Source organism: Natator depressus, chromosome 1 (assembly GCF_965152275.1).
Source record: "Natator depressus isolate rNatDep1 chromosome 1, rNatDep2.hap1, whole genome shotgun sequence".
Classification (NCBI taxonomy): Eukaryota; Metazoa; Chordata; order Testudines; family Cheloniidae; genus Natator; species Natator depressus.
Window position 1 is genome coordinate 287,840,516 of NC_134234.1, and position 17,570 is coordinate 287,858,085.

At 37.0% G+C, this 17,570-nt stretch overlaps 1 protein-coding gene and 1 long non-coding RNA gene across 7 annotated transcripts in view; one reads left to right on the forward strand and one right to left on the reverse strand.

The window, feature by feature from the left end:
- Positions 1-14,607, forward strand: part of LOC141980679 (uncharacterized) — a 38,866-nt gene extending 24,259 nt beyond the window's left edge. The window contains exon 4 of the long non-coding RNA XR_012637589.1: positions 12,634-14,607. This is a non-coding gene — a long non-coding RNA (uncharacterized LOC141980679). The remainder of the gene's footprint in view (positions 1-12,633) is intronic.
- USP15 (ubiquitin specific peptidase 15) overlaps positions 842-17,570 on the reverse strand; it is a 128,651-nt gene continuing 111,922 nt past the window's right edge. For 3 of the 6 annotated variants that reach the window (XM_074942141.1, XM_074942140.1, XM_074942138.1), the window contains 10 exons: positions 17,457-17,551; positions 15,437-15,628; positions 14,354-14,469; positions 13,057-13,332; positions 12,593-12,663; positions 12,105-12,220; positions 8,559-8,708; positions 7,759-7,862; positions 6,833-6,921; positions 845-2,727 (listed from right to left, as the gene is read on the reverse strand). In XM_074942141.1, coding sequence (XP_074798242.1) covers positions 2,542-2,727; positions 6,833-6,921; positions 7,759-7,862; positions 8,559-8,708; positions 12,105-12,220; positions 12,593-12,663; positions 13,057-13,332; positions 14,354-14,469; positions 15,437-15,628; positions 17,457-17,551 — 1,395 coding nt within the window. In that variant the 3' untranslated portion in view covers positions 845-2,541. Of the gene's footprint in view, positions 2,728-6,832; positions 6,922-7,758; positions 7,863-8,558; positions 8,709-12,104; positions 12,221-12,592; positions 12,664-13,056; positions 13,333-14,353; positions 14,470-15,436; positions 15,629-17,456; positions 17,552-17,570 lie in introns of all 6 variants that reach the window. The other 3 variants (XM_074942142.1, XM_074942143.1, XM_074942139.1) reach the window with 2 other exon arrangements.

The following is a 17,570-nucleotide window of genomic DNA, read 5'->3' on the forward strand; positions in this document are numbered from 1 at the left end:
GCATGAAAAAATACCTCCTCCCACCCCACTCTCCTGCTGGTGAGTGGGGGGGGGGGGGTGAGAAAACCTGGATTTGTGCTGGAAATGGCCCAACTTGATCATCATACACATTGTAAGGAGAGTGATCACTTTAGATAAGCTATTACCAGCAGGAGAGTGGGGTGGGGGGGAGGTATTTTTTCATGCTTTGTGTGTATAAAAAGATCTTCTGTACTTTCCACAGTATGCATCCGATGAAGTGAGCTGTAGCTCACGAAAGCTTATGCTCAAATAAATTGGTTAGTCGCTAAGGTGCCACAAGTCCTCCTTTTCTCATAAGCTTGAAGTTCAGTATCTGAAAAATATGTTTAAACATTATTTAAATGAAATAGTTAAAGCAACATATTTTTCCAAATGTTACAACTCCAACTAGCTTTTCTCATGCATTCAGGATTAGAGCTACATTTCCTATGTCTCAAACTTATGCCAAACTTAAGATGGCACCTTATTTTGGAGTGCTAATTATTCTTTATTACAGTTGAAACACTACATGTTTAGTGACCATCTTTATAAAGATGTAGTGATTAAGATTTCTTACATCATGTGACATATTAACTTTAAGAATTTATCTTATTGCCTTTTGGAGCTAGATAGATGACAGAAAAAAACCAAGTCATTTCACATGTTCCACCGGTGGTCTGGAAATACCACACATCTTATTGTGAGTAGCTATTAATGACTATGTTGTAACCAAGGATTTTGTAGGTTCTGGTAGCATTTGGTCATCTACCCATTAAGCAAAACCTTTTGGCAAGATTTTTTTTTAGTAAGAAACTGAAAGACTAAATAAGGCCTTGAATAGCTTTATTGAAATCTGTATAAATAAACATGCGCAATTGAAATGTAAACCCAAGTGAACTCAAGTGCAGACAAAATTTTAACCTCTGTCATGCAGGAGGTTAGTTTACATTAAAAAAAACTCAGAAAGCAGCTTTAAAATACCAGGATGAAACACCAGCTTTAATATCAAGGTATAATGCAAAGCCATGTCCAACATACCTCATTTATATCCTGGTCAAATGCAATTTTTTAAACTTTTTAATGCTAACATAAATAAATAATTTACCAAAATGTGCACTCACAGAGTGAACTTTTATTTACAATACACAATTTATAACCTATTGTATTCGATTAGTTCAAGTGAAGAACATCATACTTTTTGCTTTTCATAACAGTGGGACACAAAGCAATTTTTCAGGTAGTAGATATGTGAAGTGTGCTCCCACACTTAAGAGCGCCTATCGAAGGCAGTATTGTGTACAAATCAACAATACATTTGTCCAACTAGATCAAAGAGAAAGCAGCAAATTAAAAATGTTTCAAACTGTCACACTTATTTTTGGCATCCTGGACCCTTGAACATGGTTAACTAAAATCCAATTCAAGGTTTGTATGCTTTATATACTGTACAGGTTCTGACTCGAACATGCAAATGTCAATTCTCCTATAATAAGTTACCTTTTGAGAAAAGCTGTAAGGCTATGGTGAATTCCATCAGGAACACACAAAGAAAATTAACAGACCTACCTTTAAAACCAATTGTTCATTAACAATTTAAAGGCAAGTTATGTGGAAAAAATTCCTTTATCTAAGCCTGACGCACAGTCATTACTATGGATACAGAATACTATTGAATTTGTCCCTATTACAAAGTAGTTTGAAAGCTGCCAAACTACCCACATGGGCGGGGAACTTACAGCACAATTTTAAATTTTGGAGTGACACCAGATTAAAGTTATGCATGTCTTATAAGCAAGATAACAGGAATTATAATGTCAACCTAGTAGATCCAACAAGCAACATGGGATACTTACATTTAATTGAAAAATGTTTGTTAATTCAGCATGAAATCCAGAACCTGTTCCACAGCAGCAATAAGATGAACATAATATTCTGGATGTTTAACTATACCACAAAAGGTTAAAACACCTTTTCAAGATATTTTCTTCTATCATGATTGAGTTTAAAATTGGTCAACATTAATTTCTAGGGAGAAACTTGAAAATTTGGTGTTTCAGGAATACTACTTATATTTATGCCACATGTACTAGCTAAATAATAGTAGTACATGTGACAGCCTAATATACATGAATAAAATCATCCAAAAACTAGGCTCTCCACCGTAGTATTCTTGTAATACTAAGAAAATAAATGACCAAAGTCCACAAATTTAACATTTTAGTTATTAACAACTCACATCCCAAATGAAGAAAACATAATTCATCAAAACAGCAGCAGAAAACTTAAAAGGGGTTTATTTGTGATATCCTATAGATAGCTTGTGAATACAAGACTGCAAATGCATTAGAGACAATTTCTGTTAAAGTTTTCATTGTGTTTCACTTCAAGTACTGCACATGTTAAAATGCAATAAAGGATTTACATTCTGTTATCTGAAATTCCCCATCTCAGATTTTATTTTTAATTTGGTGGGCAATTTCATTCTTTCTATAGATATCTCCAATGAGAAAGTCTTTCTTTTTATGGCTTCTAGGTCTTCTATTAGTTAGTGTGCATACAATTTTCATTTTCTATATCATTCTCATTCTCATTGCTGTCTTCATCACTCTCTAATGGGATGCCTGTGGCAGCTGAAGCACCTTGTTTAGTTTCCCGATCAAGAGGGAAAAACCCAGTTCCGCTGATAGTGTCCTGTCTCTGGTAGAAGAGCACATATGCTGCTTTGGACTGTCAAACAAGAAAAAACAAACTGTTACTACCTTAATGATCATCAAAGGCAAATCTTTTGCTTTTTGGGAGAAGCTCTCCCATCGATGGATTTTTCACACCCCTGAGCAAAGTAGTTATACTGATATAGGTCTGCAGTGTTGACCTGGCCTGAGTTAGTGTCCCAGACCTGAAGAGGAGTTTGGTGTAAACTTGAAAGCTCGTGTCTCTCACCTGCAGAAGTTGGTCCAATAAAAGATATTACCTCACCCACCTTGTGTCTCTAACAACAAGTGCTACCTTTATTAGCCTTCCATGATTATAAGTATGTAATTGTTTTATGTTGGGAGTGTTGGATTTTCTAGGAAACAAGATTCATTCACAGCTCAGTACAATTTTTTGGGATGGGTAGGGGAGGAAATTTGAATAAGTTTATAGTTAACTTAAATATGGCTTCTTTGTGGGGGTGGAATTTATCAGTATAAACATATGCCCTATATCACTGCAGTTTGCTCTGACAAACTACTGTAGTGTCACAATGCCTGTGTCAGAGTATACAACAGCAAACAAAGAATCAAGTTTCCCCCACCCCCCTGGCTACATTAAATCAAATACAACAAATGAAGAATTACCAAGCAAGGCAGAAATGAATACCATGCAAAAATAAGCCAATTGACACATTAAAATAACCCCTCTGCATACAAGTGTCTCGATTCTCTCTCATCCTGTGTTGTTTTGGTCAAGAAGTAATGGGATTTTAACTGAGAAAATTTAGCACCTAACTCACTTACATGGCCAATTTTGAACACCTTCAACGTTTGCATAAGGAACCTAGAATTTAGCAACTGGAGATCACTATAAATTATATATATGATGAATTGCCTGGATAGACTGCTGAAATTTCTAGCACTAAATCCTAATTGCTGTGACTCAAACAAACAAGGACAAGATTAACGGAACTCAAGAAAGCACCAGAGGAAATGTCTAATCAAATTTATGGCAACTCCAGGGATTTTACCATATTATTATAAGATTATTTTAAGAAATGTTCAGTGTTGTCAAAGCCGACACCCTTACTTTAATGGCATCACGTCACGCAACCTGGAGAAATCAGACAAATGAATTTGGCGAGTATTGTTTAGTTTTGTTGTCTAGTAATGAATGTGTGCACTTTAATAAGGGCTCTCTTTCCTCGTGGATGCTATAGTAAATAATAATGTATTTGACATCACAGTCTGGTGTCATAAGTTCAACATTATGTCTACACTTGTAAGTCTAAATGGGATAAGAATATGAAATGCTCAGAAAACAAACAAAATACTAAAAACATTTTCCGTTACATGCAAAGTAGAGTAAATGTATATAATGTATAAATTAGGGCTGTCAAGCGATTAAAAAAAACTTAATTGTGACTAATCACACTGTTAAACAAGAGAATACCATTTATTTAAAATATTTTTGGATGTTTTCCAAATTTTAAATACACCTCTACCCCGATATAACACGAATTCGGATATAACGTGGTAAAGCAAAAATGGTTTTCTGTCTCGTCTATAACACTGGCTCTCAAATTGGGGGTTGCGACCTGGTTATGTGGGGGTCGCAAGCCCCAACCCCAGCACATGGCTGCAAGTTGCGAGCCCCGACCCCAGCGCTGGGCTGTGAGCCCTGACCAAGACGCATGGCTGCAAGCCCCGACCCCGACAGGGACACGCTGCTGCGAGCCCCGACCCCGGGCTGTGAGCCCCAACCCCGTCAGGGATGCATTGCTGCGAGCCCCGACTCCGGCGCACAGCTGTGAGCCCCAACCCCGGGCTTGATGTGAAGGGCGACATCAGATGTGCCCTTTCTAAAACACCAAGAATAAAACTTATTAGTACAGTATTTGACACAAGAACGGAAATGCTCGAGGCCTAAGCAATTTCGATATAACGCGATTTCCCCTGTAACACTAAGATTTTTTTTACTCCAGAGGACCGCATTATATCGGGATAGAGGTGTATATTGATTTCAGTTTCAACACAGAATACAAAGTGTACAATGCTCACTTTATATTTATTATAAATATTTGCAATGTAAAAATAGAAATAATATTTTTCAATTCATGAAATACAAGTACTGTAGTGCAATTTCTATCATGAAAGTTGAATTTACAAATGTATAATTATGCACAAAAAGTAACTGCATTCAAAAATAAAAATTTCAAATTTTAGAGCTCTACAAGTCCACTCAGTCTTACTTCTTGTTCAGCCAATCACTCGGACAAGTTTGTTTACATGTGCAAGAGATAATGCTGCCCAGTTCTTGTTGACATCACCTGAAAGTGAGAACAGGCATTTTCATGGCACTGTTGTAGCCAGCACCACAAAATATTTACGTGCCAGATGTGCTAAAGATTCATATGTCCCTTCATGCTTCAACCACCATTCCAGAGGACATGCGTCCATGCTGATGATGGGTTCTGCTCGATAACGATCCAAAGCAGCATATACCAATGCATATTCATGTCCATCATCTGAGTCAGATGCCTCCAGCAGAAGATTTAATTTTCTTTTTTCGTGGTTCGGGTTCTGTAGTTTCTGCAGAGTGTTGCTCTTTTAAGACTTCTGAAATCTCTCAGATTTTGGAAGGCACTTCAGATTCTTAAACCTTGGGTTGAGTGCTGTAGCTATTTTTAGAAATCTCACATTGGTACCTTCTTTGCGTTTTGTGAAATCTGCAGTGAAAGTGTTCTTAAAATGAACAACATGCTGGGTCATCATCTGAGACTGCTATAACATGAAATATATGGCAGAATGTGGGTAAAACACAGAGCAGGAGACAGACATACAACTCTCCCCCAAGGAGTTCAGTCACAATGTAATTAACACATTTTTTAATGAGAGTCATCAGCATGGAAGTATGTCCTCTGGAATGGTGGCCGAAGCATGAAGAGGCATACAAATGTTCAGCATATCTGGAATGTAAATACCTTGCAATGCTGGCTACAAAAGTGCCATGGGAACGCCTGTTCTTACTTTCAGGTGACACTGTAAACAAGAGGCGGGCAGCATTATCTCCCATAAATGTAAACAAACTTGTTTGTCTTAGCAATTGGCTGAACAAGAAGTAGGACTGAGTGGACTTGTAAGCTCTACAGCAGGGGTTCTCAAACTTCATTGCACCGTGACTCCCTCCTAACAATAAAAATTACTACCCAACCCCAGGAGTGGGACTGAAGCCTGAGCCTCAAGGGCTTCAGGCCCAGGGAGTGGGGCTTGGGCTTCAGCTTCCGCACTGGGCCCCAGAAAGTCTAAGCAAGCCCTTGCGACCCCATTAAAATGGGATCGCGACCCACTTTGGGGTACCAACCCACAGTTTGAGAACTGCTGCTCTAAAGTTCTACATTGTTTTGGTTTTGAGTGCAGTTATGTAACAAAAAAAAAATCTACATTTATAAGTTGCACTTTCACAACAAAGAGATTGCACTACCGTACTTGTATGAGGTAAACTGCAAAATATTATTTCTTTAGTTTGTCATTTTTACAGTGCAAATATTTGTAATAAAATATAAAGTGAGCACTGTACACTTTATATTCTGTGTTGTAATTGAAATAAATATATTTGAAAATGTAGAAAAACATCCAAAAATATGTTATAAATTTCTATTGGTATTCTATTCTTTAACAGCATGATTAAAACTCAACAAAATTAATTGCATGAGTTAATTGTGATTAATCGACAGCCCTAGAATAAATGCAACATTATATCTGAACATTTTTCAAAATCCCTTTAAGGTTTCAATGGTGCCCCTCCCTCCCCCCGCATTAATTAAATATTAGACACATGTCCTTTTCTTCCCTCTTTGCAGTTGCTTTCTCACAAGAGGGGTGAGCTCTGGCTTGCTAGTTAGGGGTGGGGGGGTGTTTTAAAGGTAGAATTTAATAAACAGGGCAAAGTTTGCTGAGCAAGAGTTTGAACCATTACCTTAAGACAGGTAGATAGCTGTTGCTATGCTTAAAATTATAACAAACATGCAAACAGTCCTCAGACTTGTGCTGAAATCTGCTGGTTTTTTAAAATGTAAACAAAAACTTGTGTATATTTGCACTGTCCCTTACACAAATTAAAAAACAAGGATACTTGCCACTATTTGGTCCTCAGATGCAGTTGATACACTACTGTCATCAAAGTAGTACCATTTCCCATCATCTTTATTTTTTGCAAAAGCAGTATCTAGGACCCAAAAGAAGCATGTTAACTAAAAACTTTGGCAACTGAGCAAAATAAATCTATAAAAGATCCAAGCTGGTCCTCAAACATATGACTTTTGAATCTTCTTATAGATAATACGGTATAAACTTATTAACAGTATCCATATCATTGCTATAAGATTCATACTTCCAATCAGCCTTTTTCTTTTTCATTATGTTGACCCAAGTATTCCAGGTTTAGGTATTTTTTCACCCATGAGCTGTAGCTCACGAAAGCTTATGCTCAAATAAATTGGTTAGTCTCTAAGGTGCCACAAGTACTCCTTTTCTTTTTGCGAATACAGACTAACATGGCTGTTACTCTGAAACCAGCAAGAAAAGCATGCGCCAATTTAGCTTTCACCTTATCAAAAAGAGTGTTTAAAGGAAAGGGCAGTCAGCCAGAATAAAGGATCTTAGAGGCTTTTACCCACCTCTTCATTCCTCTCCTCCCTTTGAACGAGAGGCATAATTGCATATAAAATCTCAGACCAGGAAGGCAAAGCGAGTTATATTACAGCACTGTAGTGCTTTTTGGAGGATAAATATGTCCCTTCCATGACAGACTCAGCCAACACAAAGTTCAAAAGAACTTAACACTATTCTCAAAAGCTCATCTCAAATAGATATTTGTATTCAACTAGTGTATACATTTCAAGTAACAGAATTAAATGACACGGATTTGGGTTTTTTTGCCCTTTGGCCATTTTTAAAAAATGCAGCTGATTAATAAGAGTCAGTTTTAGTGCTAATAAAGAGTCAAAATAAAACATGCAAAGAAAGTTAATAAGTAAAATGATGGTGTTCAAAGTTAACTTACAATGCCCTCCTCCCATTCCTCCATAGTGGTTGGACACAGCAATCAAATTATAGCGGCAAGGCCCTGCATTTGGATTAATAAGGAACTCTGACATATCCAAGTCACTGTTTAAAGAAAAGCTCATATTATGTTAATGTTTTTTTCCAACTGCTGCTTAACATTTGAGTGTTGTCTTTGGGCCCTTTTATTTTAAAATGTATCCTACTGGAGCCAAACAGTGGCACAAAGCCTCATATATAGGAAAACACAACTGACACAATATTGGAAAGGTTGGGAGTGCACATGCTCTCTCTCTCTTCTGATCTATAACAACAGGTATGGGATCAGAGTTTGTACACACACACCCTTCTCTATTCTCAAATTTACATAAAAAATAATTTAAACATAAGTTAGCTTCAAACAAACACCTGTCCTGGCTTCCACTTTGTTCAACTGCCTGTATACGGTACCTTAACATACATTAACCTGTAGCTGTCAAACATCTCCTTCCAGAGTCCTTTGCCCAATACCACTCAGTGAATTATTTTTCACACCTATCTGACTATTTTACTTGTTTCATGTTACTCAGTCCTCCCTCCCACAGCCTACATTTTCTAGGTCTTCTGCTCAGGAGTATTGCTTTTTCCCCATTAGTGCTTGACTTGATCTGTAAATCTGAACTAACATATTTTGCAAATTAAGTATGGACCCATTGAATATAACTCTTAATTAAAACATATTTAATTTAATCTCAAAACATCAGGCATGTTAGAAATGTGAAGGCTAACATTTAAATATTTCAATTCAAAAGTTTTTCTTACTTTATTGGAAAATCAACGAGTGTATCCAGCTTGTCCCTCATATATCTGCTGTAAGAAAAGCGCTTTAGATGTACTACCAGTACTGGGGGCAGTGACCACAAATCTAACTTTTTGGTTGCTTGCTGATGTTCTTTACAGTTTGGACAATACCTAAAAGAAAGACAGTCACTTTAGCATTTGTAAAGAGTGCAGGTGTTGAAGTGTATCACCAACAAGAAAGATATACCAGGTTGGAAGCTGAATGTGTAAACCTTCAGTTCACTGTTTAATGGCCTGAACCTGAAAGATAGCGCTCTTGAAATTAATGTGAGCTGTGGGTGCTCAAGCACTCTAGGGATCAAGACTTATTTTTAATATTTGAAATATAAACAAAGGAAAAAAGTCAAATAGCAAAGATACTATATAATATGCCTTGGTGCCGGTCTTTATAGATTTTTTTAAAGCAGAAAAAATTTAACCTTCTGAACTCAAAAGAAGCTGAAGGAATATGGAAAATTTCAGCAAGTTCGGAGCATCTGGAAAGAAAGAGCTTACTTACCAGTAACTGTGGTTCTTCAAGTGTCACTTCTCACATCCACACTTGTGGGATATGCTCCCACCCCACTGCCACTGAACTTAGAGCATTCAAGAAATGCAGTGACCACTGCAACCACAAAAGCTCCCACTAACAGCAATGGACATTTGTAACACAGATAAGAGGCTGTGAAATCCCTAGCTGCCTTGGTTCCGTCTTCTGAATCTTTGAGAGAATACAATTCCAAAGAAGTAGGGAAGGTGGGGCAGGTAAGAATCATGAAAAATAATCTTTTCTTTGAAGCGGCCTCTGCACATTTCCACTTAGGCAAACGTAACTGCTAGGAAGGCAGGCTAAGTTCTAATTAGAAAGGACTGCAGAACTGCCCTCCCAAAAGAAACATCACATCAAGATGACAACTTAAGAGAATGGTGCTGCACAAAGAAAACTTCAGGTAGAATATTGAATATTTCTATGATGGAATCCTTGCTGAAGCAGGTCAATGATGTTGCTTTAGCCCTACAAGCCTGAGCTCCAAGGCTACCAGGTGCTGATACCAAAGCCAAAGGGCAATTTTAATTTTTAATTTAGATTCTAGGAAATGTTTAAAAACCCTCTGGGTGCCTTTGATATACATTAAAAATACAATCTAGCTTAAAGAAAAACAAGTGTGCCAACTTCCCAGCCAAAAGAGGGAAAGAGAAAAAAAGCCACAATCAGCATACGTGCATTTTGATAGGCTCTAAGTGGAAATGACATTCTTCTTACACTGCTTTCCAAAAGATACAAAAAAAGTTCAGGTAACTTCCTACATAAAACTTAGTTTTATCCAATTAAAAACCTCAAAGCCCTCTTAACATCGAGGGTGTGGGCATCTACCTCTCCCTGTTGAGAATGACATTTTGGAAAGAAAACCAGGATATTACATGGTCTGGTTTAGATGGAACCAGTCAGTTTATTTATTTAAAGATAAGCATCTTGGATGAACTTGCATGATCATGACAACTTTGTGCCTTTGGAATATGGCAAACGGAGGATCAGCCATCAAAACCTGCAAGTCTCTCACCTTTCTTGAAGCTGTAATTTTGATTCAGAAAGCTGTAGTTAGTGACTAATGGAATAAAGTGGACTCTCCCCAAAGTTTCAAAGGTCACAGTCATTAACTATGACAAGCGTTAAGTTGACATCTCCCATCAGGACATGCTCTCCATGCGGTGGGATGTTTGAAGAGTCTATGGGAGTGTGTGGTATGTTGAGATGGTAGACAAATAACTTTTGATTACACGAAGAGGCAAAGAAACTTCAGCTATATTAAACAGTCCATAATACATTAAGTAGAGCACAGCACGGAGATAGGCACTAATCTGCTGCTACAGAGAAAACTTTTTCCATTTCTAGGTGTAACATTTCAATGTGATTTTTTTCTTTGACTGCTACAAGATACTCTGAACCATTGCAGAGGTCAGTGTCCCATGATCTAAGCTGCAAGATTAAGTGAACCAAGACCATCCCATTTTGGAGTAAGGATATCTGATGATTAATCCAGAAGATTCATGTACCCGTACTTCCCAAGACCTGCCTTGACAGTGCTGGCCAGTTTGTGTTTATGTGGAAGCACCAACAAAACACTAGTAGATCAATCAAGACTATTCTAGCACTTCGATTCAGATAATGCAGCCCTGACTCCTTGTTGTCAGAGCAGGTCTGAAACTGGATTCAGATTTCTTTCGACTTTAAACCAGATAAAACTGAGGATCACAGGACCAAAAGCTTCTTTCACCCCATTTTGGACTGCTTCAAATCCAATGAAAATCTACTCTTGTCTCTGCATGGGGCCAGGACAAGCTCCGACCAAAGAGCAGATCCCAGGATCTGATGTGTAAGGCTGCCACTGTGAGAAAGTCCTAAAACAGAGAGTGCCTGTCCTCCTTAGTTTGAGCTGTAAAGGCCTTACATGCTGAGCAACAAACTGGAAAACGGCCTCACATGCGGCAGGTCAGGCAGCAGTTATGTATATTTGATTTCAGGAAGGTGCGGGGGCATCAAATACACTGCTTAAAAAGGTTTTTTTCCCCTCTAGTCTGGGTCTTCTGAATTGGACAGGATGCCCTGGAACAGAGTCTGCCTGGGATTCAAACTGCACAATGATCTAGAAACTATACCTGAACCAACAAGCTAACATGAGATTTTAGGTTTAAAAAAAAAAAAAAAGAACGGTTCTCTGGTTACACAGTGAAGCTAGCTGCAGGAAGGAAGGAAGGAAGGAAATTAGGTGGCCACTTGCAGAGCCTCTTGAACATCTGGTGCTCTGAAGAGGCTCTCATGAGGTTCCAATGGGAACTGCTTTCTAAAAGATCCCCAAAGCTCATTGGTACTGAGGGAAAAAATCTCACAACTGAGAATATTCAGATGTCCCCTTATAGAAGAACAGCACTTTATAATACATACATTGGTTTGAAAAAATTCAACAATACTACACCTAATATACGCAGCCGGTACATTTAAAAAGTCCAACTGGTCTGAAATATTCTACCAGTTGCAGAGACATCACTAGAACAAGTAGACTCTCTCACACTAATGGAAAATTTTAAGTGAACCAAAGCTTTTCATATATAAATATAAACACACAGTAAGTGTTTGTGTAGAAAAGGTTTAATATATGATAAACTTTTCAGTCTCAGCTAGAACCATACTCATTCTCATCACTTCACTACAAATCTGCACAGGAGTGGTTCTCGAATGGTTTCATAATGCAGACCAGCTCCCCTCCTATTCATGATAGCATGGACTGTTTCCCTTCCCATATGCAATCATATAACATCCCAGTAGCAGTTACAGAAATAGCTTATATAGTAAAGAAAATATGTAATGTATCCTTAGTTGTGTTTTCATGCAGTATAGCAGATGGAATAAGGACTGCAAGTACCATGTAAGCAATCTGCAGCTCACCAGCAAGTGCTCCATGGACCACAGTTTGAAACACACTGTCTACAGAACTAGTTCAGCACATCAAGTTTCATTTTTGCTCTTACCATGGATCTTCAGCACCTAGTTTCTCCTTTGTTGTAAATAGTTCAATGCAATCTTTTAATTTCACAAAAGGCTTTTTTGGAGGTTTATATTCCACACTTTCATGTTTTTCAAAATCCTAAAGAGAAGTATTTCTTGAGTTAAGAGAACAAATGAAACAAAACTCATTTTAGTGATATCATCTTACTATGAACAGTACCTACAAGCTCCTAAATATGGAAAACTGCTCAGAATGTTCAAATGTAATTAAGTTTCACATCTTTTAGATTTATTTTTCTAAATTAGTAAGCCTCAGATCACCTAAATAGTTAGATATAAGGGGTTTCTTTTATGGTAAAGTAGTTTATTACAAAATGTACTATATCTCTCTACTCTTTCTTTGAAATATTTCTAGAAATCTACACTTCACATAAATAGTGCATTAAACCATATATTTGCATGATAAAAGTTTAGTAATTGCTGAAAAAGAAGCATAAAATAAATGCCTTACCTCTGCTGCATTATCATCAAAGTATCTTTTTTTCATTTCAGGATCCCAATCCAAAGCAAGAAAAGATCTTTCTAAGAAGGAAAACACATGTTCCCCTCAAAAATACATTATCTGAAAGTATGTTTAATTTGTAGCGATTACTAATCAAAATAAACTAAAATAACGGTTGGTACAAGTTTAAGAAAATCCAAGATTTGGTTTCATTAAAATGTGTGAAAGTTATGTGTTTCTAAAAATCAACAGCTTGCAATGTCAAGCTGAACAATGTTCGTTGGCTCGAACAAGAGATGATGTACATATTTTCCTGAAGACAGACTATAAGCACATAGGTACATACACGTATGCACTGGGAAAAAAACATGAGTAGCCTACCAACAGAAGGCACAGCTGTTCAAGGAAATGGTACCAGAAACACAAAAAACATTGTGATCAAATTTAACCAAACCCATCCCCCAATGACTTACCATCAAGCCTGAGTTGCCTATCATCAAATCTAATATGTCTGGTATCATCTTTGATATAGTTGATGTCAGTACTGCCTAAATTGTTGAACTGGAATGTAAACAATCGTTTTTTGTGTCCCATGAGTAGTTGACCTTTGCAAGTTTCCTCAGTACACAATCCATTTTCAGAATCATTGTCTCCTCCAACTGAGTCTTCTGATTGGCTGTTTTCATTCTCCGAAGGAAGTTCCTGATCCTGGCTGGATTCATCATCTTGTTCATCAGTCTCCATTTCACCTAACGAAATAGGGTGTAATTCAACAAATCTGACAGTGCATTCTATTTAGGCAGCATTTTAAGGTGCTGCATTTTTCCTCCTACTATGAAGTTTTGCATTGTTATTGAAATTAGGAAAACCAGCAAAATCTAGACTGAAGGGCAAGATGTTTGTTATACTCCACAGGACTTGGGGCTTTTTGATTTTCTGGTAAGTACCTCACATGGTCTCCTTCCACATATACCATAGTTGAAGACAGTTTCTTACAAATTGGAAAGGACCCATCCTCACTCTATACACAACTTTACCTATGTACCACCACCATTTTCGATTTCATTTTAATGTTTCCCCCTTCAGCCAGTGTTCTCATACACTCCTCTTTTCACTTTCCTCATGCTTTCAGCACACACTGGAATGTTCAATTAACTCTCTCTAGATTTATGACAAAAATATTTTCCTCTTTTGAACCCAGATGTCTGTGAACATGCTAAGAGTCCAACCAGCAAAAGGAAACGTGATACCACATTTTTAAGAGTTTAACTCCTAGCTAACAGGTCACCGCCACTCAAATTCTGCTAAGTTCCTTGCAATTACTGTCTCTTGAACAAATTGCCTTAAAAGTTAAAAGAAGAAAAATAACAGTCCTGCTGAGTTCAGTAAATTTGAAGCTTAAAGTAGCTACACCACTCAAAAGAAAGTTTAAATATAAGGCTTTTAAGCCTCCAAATTGTCAATTTTAAAACAAATTTGGGGGCCAGCCTGGTGGTCTAGTAGCAATACATTATCCTGACAGCCAGGGAGTCAAATCTGGCTAAGTGAGAACTGGAAGTGCTGCAATGAACACTCCTCACATCCGTTTTTAACACTGCCTTTAGCTTAAGCTTGCCTGCAGCAATACAGACTTAATGTGGTGGCTTTGAGGGTGGTGGTTAGAATCAAGAGGAAAAAGGGAGAATTACGTAATTGGGGCAGAAAGGCATTAAAGTATGAATCTTACACTGAACTCAAAATATTAAACAAGTGTAACTATTCAAGCCTTACTTGGGGATCCTTCTTCATGTATTCCATTCGGGCCATTACCATTGATACCATGGTCCTTACAGCAGTGTAGGGATCCTTCAGTGTCTTCACTTTCAGTACATGTTTTCACATATCGGCTAAAATAAACAATTGAAAATAATAATGAACATTTGTATACCACTGGGTTTTGTTTAAGATGAATATTTGCTTGTAAAGTAATAAGAGCACTGAAAATACAGTAGGTAGTGTAAATGCTCTTACAACGTACTGTATTCCTGCCATGATTCACAGTTACATTAAATGAATAAAGTGAACTCATATCAATTGCTGCAACAAACTGTTTCTGAAGCACATTTCTTCTTGCTTTTTCTATATAGTTTTTTTAACTGTGTGCGATCTCCTTTGCTCTATATTAGTTTCTGTTTTATTTAGTATCCCAACCACACTGTCTATATAACTGGTCAGATATAGAAAAATTTTGTACACCTTGTACTATGAGGACATGTCTACAAGAGAAAGTTATACCAGCATAAGGTAAGGTGTGAATTTAAACTGATATAATTATACCTGAAGAAGAGTTTTGTGTGAGCTCAAAAGCTTGTCTCTCTCACCAACAGAAGTTGGTCCAATAAAAGATACTACCTCATCCACCTACCAGAATAACTCCCTGTGTGCATGTTCCTATTCCAGAATGAGAGTCTACACGGGGAGAGCTATCCCAGTATAACTAATCTGGTACAACAGGTGAAAATTTCCCATGTAGACAAGCCCTAACTGCCATGATTAAACAACGCCCCCTCCACACACAAACCCCAAACCAAAAAACCTCTTCCCTCCCAAATATAACCACCCTCCTTCAAACATGACACTATTTTTGGATGACATAAATGCCATTAAAAAAATCAAACTAAAACCAAGTCTAGTTTGGCTCTCAAGAGGTTAAAAACTTGAGTAAAAAATAGTCTTATTTTACAGAAAACAAATATAACTGCCCATGAAAGTCTAATCAGAGTTCCCTAACAATGCATATAAAAAGCAATCATCCTCAGAACCTGATTATTACTGTTACTTACATTTAAAAAAATTTTCAAGTAATATTCTTACCACATTCTCAACAGCAGAAGGTTATACAGTTTATCTTCAGTATTGTTTCTAGGCACTGTTATAAGAAAAGGCTGACCAAACAGCGAAGAACCACTATGATGGCTGTAACTGGTATGTCTATACTTTTCCCTTAAACAAACAGGAATTATGACTTGCTCTGTATCCTCTGTTCTGTTGATAGCGATTTCAAATCTTAAAAAATAGAAAAGCAGGCAAGACAAAGGTCATTTAGAAGAATCTGACAGAAAACCAAGACTTCTGTTTATTGCATGTTTCTTCTATGCAATTAATTTATTTAGCTGTAACTAAATCCAACTCCACACGAATTTACACTTAATATTAGGGCTGTCAAGTGATTAAAAAAATTAATCAAACAATAATAGAATATCATGTATTTAAATATTTTTGGATGTTTTCTACATTTTCAAATATACTGATTTCAGTTACAACACAGAATACAAAGTGTACAGTGCTCACTTTATATTTATGTTTATTACAAACATTTGCACTGTAAAAAACAAAAGAAATAGTACTTTTCAATTCACCCAATACAAATACTGTAGTGGAATCTCTATCATGAAAGTTGAACTTACAAATGTAGATAAATTATGTACAGAAAAAATAACTGCATTCAAAAATCAAACAAAGGAAAACGTTAGAGCCTATGAGTCTGCTCAATCCTACTTCTTGTTCAGCCAATCGCTAAGAGAAACAAGTTTGTTTACATTTGCAGGAGATAATGCTGCCTGCTTCTTGTTTACAATGTCTCCTGAAAGTGAGAATACGCATTCGGGTGGCAATTTTGTAGCCGGCATTGCAAGGTATTTAGCAGATATGCTCAACATTCATATGCCCCTTCGTGCTTCGGCCACCATTCCAGAGCACGTGTCCATGCTGATGATGGATTTTGCTCAATAACAATCCAAAGCAGTGTGCACCGACGCATGTTAATTTTCATCATACAAGTCAGATGCCACCAGCAGAAGGCTGATTTCTGTTTTGGTGGTTCGGGTTCTGTAGTTTCCACATCGGACTGTTGCTCTTAACTCTTCCGAAAGCATGCTCCACAAATTGTCCCTCTCAGATTTTGGAAGGCACTTCAGATTCTTAAACCTTGAGTTGAATGCTGTAGCTATCTTTAGAAATCTCATATTGGTACCTTCTTTGCGTTTTGTCACATCTATGGCGAAGGTGTTCTTAAAACGAACAACACGTACTGGGTCATCATCCGAGACTGCTACAACATGAAATATATGGCAGAATGCAGATAAAAGAGTAGGAGACATACAGTTCTCCCCCAAGTTCAGTCACAAATTTAATTAACACTTTTTTTAACGAGCATCATCAGCATGGAAGCATGTCCTCTGGAATGGTGGCTGAAGCATGAAGGGGCATATGAATGCTTAGCATATCTGGTAAGTAAATACCTTACAAAGCGGTCTACAAAATCACCACTCGAACGCCTGTTCTCACTTTCAGTTGACATTGTAAATAAGAAGCGGGCAGCATTATCTCCTGTAAATGTAAACAAACTTCTTTGGCTTAGCGATTGGCTGAATAAGTAGAACTGAGTGGACTTGTAGGCTCTAAAGTTTTACATTGTTTTGTTTTGGAGTGCAGTTCTGTAACAAAAAATATCTATATTTGTAAATTGCACTTTCAAAATAAAGAAACTGCACTACAATCGCTACAGAAATACTATTTCTTTTCTTTATCATTTGTACAGTGCAAATATTTTTAATCAAAAATAATATAAGGTGAGTACTGTACACTTCATATTGTGTTGTAACTGAAATCAATATATTTGAAAATGTAGAAAAACATCCAAAATATTTAATAAATTTCAATTGGTATTCTATGGTTTAACAGTGCAATTAAAACTGGGATTAATCACAATACATTTTTTTTAATCACGATTAATTTTTTTGAGTTAATCACATGAGTTAGCTGGTATTAAATCGACAGCCCTACTCAATATGGAAGTATTTCCTGACAATAAAAAGAGACTATTTGAACTTACACATAGATGTCATCGCGTTCCATAATACTACTCAAATTTTCATCCATAGCAAATATTCTGTGGAACCTATGATTGTATATATCAGTAACTATCATCTAAAAGGAAATGAAAAAT